The following is a 9,118-nucleotide window of genomic DNA, read 5'->3' as shown; positions in this document are numbered from 1 at the left end:
TAAGTAAATTGATTTGAAACTCTGAAATAGACTATCGAGTCACATACTGGCTCCATGCAACATATGAAAGTAACCAGAAGCTTATGTCCATCACAAAAGCATGAATACATTGTTACCCATGGCGATTAGATGCCAACAAGGGGACTAACATTACCTACAAGATCTATCGGATTAAATTCAATACATGGTTACCCCTCCGTCCGTCGTCCGTGTCAAATCTGGCAAAAAAACTTATATTTAAATGGAACTTAAAGCATATTATTAAATCTCTCTTTCAACTACCAAAATGAATATTGATACAAAATTATTTGATGCCAAGCTTTGCCCGGATACCAAAAAGTATCATAGCCCAACAGACTGCATATAAAGCTATTCTAGTAATCTCATGAACCACAAGAACGATCATTACTAATTTGACAAGGAACAACAAATATCAGCTCTGCTTCATTTACTAAGCGATAAGAGAGACATGTGCTCCTCTATAGAGCAGTCAACGTGACACGAGGAACGGCAGGAAGAGGGGATCAAGATGAGTCCAAGGGATCGTTGTTCCATTGGAGATGGCAAGGATCGGCGAGTGCTGCGATACTCCACAGCATCCTGGAGGATGATATTGCCTTGTTTGTCAATACAGTGGAACAAACCCAGGAAGAATCGGCCGTCGTTGACCCCTATAAGCATCCGCCGAAAGAGCATCTTCCTTAGCTGTGCTACAAGTGGTGAGCTATTGCCACTGGAGCCCTCTGAAACCAATGGTGAGTCAGGGTGGGGATCTTGTGCATTTTGAGGAGTTGAGGCTGATGCTGATGCTGTCTCCATGTGCATGGATCGTTGGTTTTCTTAAAATGTTCTTCCTTCAATAAAAGCAGGCAACAGTCCAAATTACCGAGAGCCCTAATTTTGTGTGTTTCGATAAAAATACCATTTTATCCCTGCTAAATAACATTATTGAGCTATCACCATATCAGTCACTAGAGCAAGAGATCACAAAGGAACACCTATGACCCCTTGATTTGACCTACAGTATCGCACTTGACATGAACACAGGGATTGGTATGGCACTGGAACATGGCTCTGCGCGAAGATATTCTAAAATATTAAAAGGATCTGATGCTTAAACGTACACCTACACCAAGCACACAAATCCAAGTCCATGTAACATAGGGCGTTGTGTGACCATTTGTGAGAAGGACGCTTATGCTTTAGATCTGGAACTTAATTTCTACTAGTTATTCACAAAATGAAATGAAGATATTCAAATTTGCAGCAACAGAATTTCATTCCAATTTTCGTCTAACTGATTGATTTATATGACTTATCTGACAGACAGTATTACCAAGAAAATCTGGAACCAGATCACTGGTGCCACAAAACGGGTCTCTGTGGCATAGGGCATGAAGGGAGGGCAACCCAAGGAACTTACTGAACGCAAGAAAATGAGCCAGGCTGGAGAAACCATGAGTATGGGGGCATTTTCTATGATATGTTAAACAATTAAGAATCTGACATATTTAAGGGATCCAGAAGATAAAGAAAATCACATCTGGGAAATTGAAGGACAACCTTAAGGGAACCTTGAGGGAATAATTTAATGATTGAGGTATGAGATTATACTGTGTAAGGTATTGTATGTACAAATAGTCCCATGCTGGTAAGGAATTGGTGTCATATGGAACATGCATACCGCACAAAAGTTTGATAATACATACCAATATCACTGGGGATAAAAAAAAACAAAGAACACACATTGTTCATGCACACAAAATATCAGGCATAATCTTTAATTTTATAAAAAATCATTATCTCGGTGGAGCTAGAATTGATAAGCAGACCTGGAGCAACTAGAGAGACTCGCTCTCAATAGCTGAGCTTGAGCATTTCTTGATATCCTTTAATTTTGAAGACTACTTCCCTTTGGCTTTCTAAAACACTTTCCAGATCCTTGTCTAATTGCATCTAATTGGGTTCAAATTCAGTCAGCCCTCAGTTAAACCCCATAGCTCCATATCTAAAACGTTTTGCCTTCTCTAAAGATCTCTTTTCTCCTTGTGCTTCTTCAATCAAAGTCAATTGATTGAGCTTTTGAACCTCACCCGATAAGCCTTCTTAATTATGCTCCTTTCTCTAAAAATGAAATTAAGGCTATGGCCTTTTCCCTAGAAACTGATTAGGCCCCCAAGCTTGATGATTTTCTTGTGTTTTCTTCTTTTAGAGATGCTAGGAGCTTGTCAAAGCACAATTCTTGTAATTCAACAATTTTTTTGATAAGCAACTCAACTTTTCAAACTTAATTGTGCTTATATTGTGTTGATTCATGAGAGGGACCAAATTCTCCAGGACTTCAAGTCTCCAAGTCTATTCTAAAATGTTGTTAAGGTAACCTCCATGTCTTGCCAATCTATTAGCCCCTCTTATCCATGTGCCTTCATCCAGCCCTGTTGGCTTGCACTAAGAGTAAATTCATCTTGGTTAGTTTTCTCAGCACCCAGGACATCATCAGCCACTGTGAAAGACTTCATAAAGATGGTAATCTTTGCAAGCTTGACTATGGAAAAACCTTTGATTTCTTAAGTTGAGACTCCTCTTGGAGCTTCTTACCAAACATGGATTCTCTTCTCCCTGGGTTAGTTGGATCAAAAATATTATTAGCTCATAGAAGAAAGCAAATTTGGTCTAGGGAGATCCTAGGAATTGAACTGAATGCCATCGTGGCTTGAGGCACAAGGACCCCTTCCCCTTTCCTTTTTAATCGTCAGTTGATCTCTTGGCTAGTTTATTCAACCTTCTTGGCGATGATGAGGGGTTAATCAAGGGGCTGGAAGTCTTAAAACAGATGAGTGGCTTGACAAAACTTCAATATGTTGATGACATTCTTCTTTTCTTCAAAGCTGATGAGTCTCACCTAGGTTTTCCAAAGTTCAACTTTATTGTTTTGATATCATCTATGAGTTGACGATTGATCTCCAAATTTTTTCGGATCGCTTACTCCTTGATTAATCTTCTATGGATTGTCTGGCTAACATCACAAACTGTAAACTAGCCTCCCTTCCTGTCAAGCATTGAGGGCTGCCACTTTTTCAAACTTACCCCAAAAGACAGTGGCACTGGTTGGCGGTGATGGATAAGAGACTAACTAGTTGGAAAGGGAAGTTTAAGTGGCAACATCAAGATAGTTAACTTTCTCCTTTCTAACCTTCTGATGTGAATATCTATTTCCAAACTTCCATTTGCATGATTGATAACATTGATAAAACAAGGAGAGCCTTCTTCTGGAAGGGCACTCCTTTTGTTAGTCGCTTTTTGTGCGTGGTCAATTGAACGACTATCAACAAAGCTAAACTGAAGGGGGGTTTAGAAATCAAGAATCTTGAAGATATGAATAGGACCTTGTCAATAGTGTTGGGGATACTTCCATGATGTTAATGACACATGGCATTGGCCAATTTTGGGAGGATAATGGACGTGGCATGGGTTTAGGGTCAATGTTGTAGTCCCTTGGATTCTCCTCCAATCTAGTGGGACATTTGCAAAAACATCAAGTCCTTTAGGTATTGTCTTTCTCCTTCGGTAGCGGCTCCCACTTCAAAGTTTGGAAGGATACCTAGTGAGCTGATATCCCCTTTGCCTCCTCGTTACTCTCCTAGCTTTCTTGTTCGAAGCTTGAGATCTCGGCGGCTTATTAATGCAGCAAGAGAGCAAGTCTTTGGAAAGTTCAGGTGAGGTGACCAAAACGCAAAACTAAAGACTTTGAATGGACCCATTTGATGCACCCACATCAGGTAAGTCATAAATCTGATGGATTCAGATGGAAACTTGACTCTTCCTAAGTGTACTTAGTCATGTCATTCTATAGTTTGTTCAACAAAAAAGGGCTCCTCTGCCCCTTACATTTAACCTGTGGAAGTCGATTGCTGTTGAGAAATTCATTATTTTTATATGGCTGGCTTTTAAATATCACATTGAGACAAGCAGAGTCGTGGCCAATAAAGGGTGGTTGGATAGCTTTGCCTATCCTTGTGACTCTCGTAGTATCTACGAAACAAATCCTTATGAACTGCTCCTTCACCAGAAGTACTTGGCTACAACTCAAAGTTTTCCTTGAAGGTTAACAGTTGAGCTGCCACCATTGCTTCTTACGATGCTATGGAGAAAGAAAAGGGTGCTAGCTTCATGGCAAACTACATGGAATTAACCCCTTTAGTAACTTGTTGGAGACTATGAAGGAAGTGGAATTCCACAATCTTCTTGTAGAAGCCCCACCTAAGATCATTTTGGGAGGTTGCACTTAACATTTTAAAGAGCAAGCCACACTTTGTTGTAGCAAGAGGAAATCTAGTTTCCTTAAGGTCTAAAAGGAAATTGCCTCACTCTCCTTGTTTCTCTCTCTCACTTGCCATCCCCCAATATCACTCTCTCTTCCCCCCTCCCCTTTTCCTTTGGTGATCTTGTATCTTTTATTAATTTTTTCATGAAGTCAGTGGGTCTTTCCTCCCTTCCAGCCAAAAAAAATAAAATTGAACCTACAAAATTATCACCAATGTGTTGGTAAAATAAGCTCTTGAAGAAAGATTGAGTTAGTTATCAATGATGAGCAATATATATTTTTTAAAATAAATCTATCATTGATAATTTCATAATGGCATATAAATGAATAAGAAGAGAGTAAAACATGGCTTTGTCAATAAGGTTATATTACAAAAGGCATGTTGTTGCTGTTAAATAAAGCATCTATGATTATATGATAAAACGAATAGATTATAGTAGTAGACAGCTTAATGAATAATATTATTTAAATCAGTAACCACCAATTATATGGTTTTAGTTATGATATTCCCAACAATTTCCTAGATATTTTAGCTGCTAAGACAATGGTTCCCTTTTTATTTTCACCCTTATTCACTATGATATGCTGAAAACTAAAATTGGGAGAACTTACTAGGATTCGTTAGATTTGTTTAGTCATAGAACCTATCAACCACTAGAACTATGTACATAATAACCTATTGTTTTAAAAAAAGATAATTTGGAGAAACTAACTTGTTTATTTAATTGATTGTAAAAAACTCAAAATTATTAAAGGCTGAAGGCGCACCGAGGTGCCAAGGTTTCTTGAAGCCTAGGCACAAGACATAATGCAATTGGTGTGCCTTAGTGGATGCATTTTGTGCGTTTGTTTTATTTTTTTTATGTTCAAACATCATGGATTCATTATATGCCTACGTACTAACATGGATTCAAAAACTGTCATAACAGGATGTTATGACCGATATCACACCATTCAGACACAAAAAATGAATTTATGCACTTATCACAATTTTATTATTTATACAGAATTTACAAAATGAAATATCTTGTTGTCTTAGCTCAAATGGTAAAGCACACATTCCTTAGTAAAAGCATGCTACTATATGCAATAGTAGTAACACTAGTAGTACTTCTTCAATTTAAGATAATGGGAACAAAGCAAATTTCCTCTTTCTAAAGCATAATAAAACAAGCACTGCTTGGCGTACCCCATTGCGTAACTGGAATAAGTGCAAAACCAGGCTTTTGCGCACTATACATGGGGTGGGTGGTTTATGAAGGGCTCTATTGCTAATTTTACCACAACTGGTTCTCAAAAAACTGGGTCGGGTTACGCCAAGGGGTACACAACGCATATTCCTAACAGAAGATAACAGAGAATAAGAACAATTTGAGATAATATATAGAGAAATAACTGTTGACCGTTTCCTCTCTGACTACAACATAAAGCAAAGCAACATAAACTACTCTCTTTTACTAATATAAACCTAAGTCATGAAGCTTCCTCTTTCATTAATTACTACGATCAGGAAAATATAAAATGAGAGCATAAAATAACAAACAGAGAAAAATAATTATAAGAACACAATTCTAACAAAGATAAGTTACAATGAACACTTGAAGCATAGTGAAAGTACAACTAAATACTTTACCTAAATCCAAACATTTGAACAGAACAATCCAAATAGCTTTAACATAAAAAAGAAAAAAACTGTAAGAAATGCACGCTCTGCGAGAGGAATCTTTGCCTCTCTCAAAACGTATCCCTCGGGGTTTAACAGCATCAGAAAAGGGGAAGAAGAAGAAGAAGAAGAAGAAGAAGAAGAAACGGAGAGGGGGGCGAGAAAGAGAGAGAGAGAGAGAGAGAGAAGAGAGAGAGAGAGAGAGAGAGAGAGAGAGAGAGAGAGAGAGAGAGAGAGAGAGAGAGAGTTACCTCAATTGGCCTCGCCAGCCCCCATCAAGACTCGCCGGCCACCGTCGACCACGGTTCGAGAAGACCGGAGAGCGGAGAGGTAGCAAAAGAGGAGCGCTCCTTCTTGCCCTAGGTCCGTTCGGAACGAGAAATGGTGCTCGATGTGGCAGGGATTTAAGTTGGGTCCGAAAAAAATCTCCGAGAACCGGTTCCTGGGATGAACCGGCTTTGGCTGCGTGCCTGCGCCTAGAGGGAAAAAAACCCAATAAAAAAAAAGAAGAAGACTGAAAGCCATGCGTTGTAAAAAAAATTATTTTCAGAATTGTACGTAAATAGTTTTAGGTACCAAGGATTTTTTTGTTAAACAGTGTTTGTGATGGGGACATCAGAGCTGATCATCCTTCTGTTTAGTTTCATATTTTATTTGCATTTTATTTTCTTTTATTTCTGGGTTTGTTTACAATTTTATTATTGTTGGACTTTATTTATGTATTTTGGGCTTATTGGGAATTATTTTGTGTAAGGGGTTTTATTTTAATTGTTCTTATTTGGGCTTATTTATAGCGGATTTTTATGATGATTAGGGTTAATGAAGGATTAAGAATTTTTTCCCCCACGTCTCCCTCTTCTCTCTTCCTCCTTCTCCTTCTCCCTCTTTCTTCTTCTCCTTCCTCTGTCTCCTGATTTGTAGCGACAACAGTCATCCAAGATTGATTGATCTGTCACCGCTACCGCCTTCTCTCTCCCGGTCTGGCATCAACTTGGTATCAGTGCTTCTGGTTTTGCCCCTGTGCCAAAATCGTTCTCTTTTCTGGGCTGCCGTGGGTCGGAAAGAGACCCCTTCCCGTGCCTCTCTTTTCAGACCTCACTGGAAGGAACACCAAGACCCAAAAAAAAAAGGAACAGCCCCTGCGTGATTTGCCCTTCCCCGTCGCTGTGCTCTCTCCCTCCCCTATGCTTCCTTCTCGGCGCCGAGACCCATTCCCCGAACCACCTCACAACGCCGCCGCACCACTGATTTCTGCTGGAGAACGTCGTCCCACAGAAGTTCTACCTTGGTGTATGGCGGAGCAGCACCGGATTCCAGGATTCCGGTGGGCGCACAAGATCTACGCTGTACCCCGACCACGGGCCACGCGCAACTCCCGTTGCCAAAAAGAAGAGGAGCATCGCCGCCCTTCTTTCGGCCCTGTCTCTCGGACCCGCCGTAGCAACCACCGGCCACTGCACACAATAAGGGTCCACCCGCCGCCGTGATCGGCTGCCGCCTGTCGCCGCCGACCACAGCGCCGCGGCCACGAGCTTCGTCACAGTCCCCTTCGGCCATTCCGCGGCTGCCGCCGAGGAGACCGGCTCACCCTCCCGAATCGGTCGGGAGGTTGAAGACAAAGTCAAGTAACGGGTACGTGCTAAACCCGTTATCCACAACCCGATAACCCGGGTCTAAATATCCAAAAAAAAAAAGTGCACGTGATTTGCACGTGTTAGATCTCACGGGTATCGGAACGGGTTGCAATCGAAAACCCGAAGTCGATAACCCGAACCCGTAAAGGTTCAAAAAAAAAAAAGTAGCACGTGCCTTGCACGCGGAAAAAAAAAACCCTTACCTCTATTCATCTTCTACCTCTGTTCGCTCGCTTTCGCCGCCACCTGTGAAGCGCCGCTCCACCCTAGCCGCCGAGGCCGTCGCCCCTCCATCCTCTCCAGTTGAGCCACCGCTGGAAGACCGCTGCCGACACCATCCTCTGAGCACCACCCTTCGGCCGTGCCTCCCCCGAGCGCCTCCTTCGTGCACCTTCTTCCCGCAGCTAACCGCAGCGCTGTTCCTCCGTCGTTGTGTTGCGTCGCTGCCAAGCCGCCGCTGTCCGCATCCACCTCAAGGCCTCCGCCGTTGCTTTGGCTCCCCGAGCACCACCCTCCACCACCCGTTTTCCGTGCCGCCTCGCCGCCTGAGACGCCGCTGGTGCAAAAATAAAATTGCTCTCCCAAGTGCAGGAGAATCGCACAAGTAATATAACTCGGGAGTCCGAGGTCGATTCCTCAGGGAACGATCTATAGATTATTAGCGTAATTTTTAGATGTAATTTTCAGTTGATTTTCAAAATTTAAAAGCAGAGGATTAATAGATAATTAAACAAAGTTCAAGAATATAGAGAAGGCTAGGGATCCGGAATCCTCCTTAACAATATTACTTTCAATAAATAAACTCGGCGATTCTTGATTAAAGATTAATAAGATAGAGTAGTTCTAATCATGGAGTATACAATCTGAAAACATGAATTCAACATCTAAGTATTTATCGTGCCGGTTACGTCTACGACAAATCAAAAATCGAAACAATCCATGCATCAATATATATATAAACCATAAAAGATCTATCTAATAAATAAATATTCAAAAATTCAAAACATACCAATAGATATAAAACAATTAGAATAAAAGATTAGAGTATACTTGATGAAAGCAACATGACAAGGATTCATCCATCACCCTTTGCCAAAAGAGTTAGCAAGCCATTACTAACATCAACTCCCCTATTTTTTTTCTTTTTCTTTTCCGAAACAGGGCATACCCTGTTTCTTTTTTTTTTTCTTCTTCCCAAACGGCTGGAGCTCCTACTCTGTTTCCTTCCTTCAACCGCAGCAGCTCCCGCCTCCTCCGTTCTTCCTCCTCCCCCCTTCCTCCTTCGAATCGGAGCTCCCCCCTCCTATTTATTCAAGGAAACCTGGGATGCGGATTGTGCCAAGATGCTCACAAACGTTGGAATGGAGGAAGAACCGGGCGCTGATCTCGGCTGGGTGTTGATTGCGGCCGGATCACGGAGGAGGGGGTTGGTGGCTCCTTGATGGCGAGAAACGGGAGAGGATGATGCGGCGGGATCACTGGGAACCTCGGTCATGA

At 41.5% G+C, this 9,118-nt stretch overlaps 1 protein-coding gene across 2 annotated transcripts; it reads right to left on the bottom strand.

The window, feature by feature from the left end:
- Window positions 1-231: 231 nt before the first annotated feature.
- LOC103697088 lies at window positions 232-6,385 on the bottom strand. 2 transcript variants are annotated; one of them, XM_008778869.4, is made up of 2 exons: window positions 6,239-6,385; window positions 232-854 (listed from the first exon to the last, which is right to left on the bottom strand). In XM_008778869.4, the coding sequence occupies exon 2, from the start codon at window positions 823-825 to the stop codon at window positions 445-447; it is 381 nt and encodes a 126-aa protein (XP_008777091.1). In that variant the 5' UTR covers window positions 826-854; window positions 6,239-6,385; the 3' UTR covers window positions 232-444. The 2 variants fall into 2 exon arrangements, with proteins under 2 accessions (XP_008777091.1, XP_008777092.1); XM_008778870.4 differs by having other exon boundaries at window positions 232-850; window positions 6,239-6,383.
- Window positions 6,386-9,118: the final 2,733 nt, after the last annotated feature.

This window comes from Phoenix dactylifera, chromosome 12, assembly GCF_009389715.1.
Source record: "Phoenix dactylifera cultivar Barhee BC4 chromosome 12, palm_55x_up_171113_PBpolish2nd_filt_p, whole genome shotgun sequence".
NCBI classification, from domain to species: Eukaryota; Viridiplantae; Streptophyta; class Magnoliopsida; order Arecales; family Arecaceae; genus Phoenix; species Phoenix dactylifera.
This window is presented reverse-complemented; position numbering and strand designations above follow the sequence as displayed.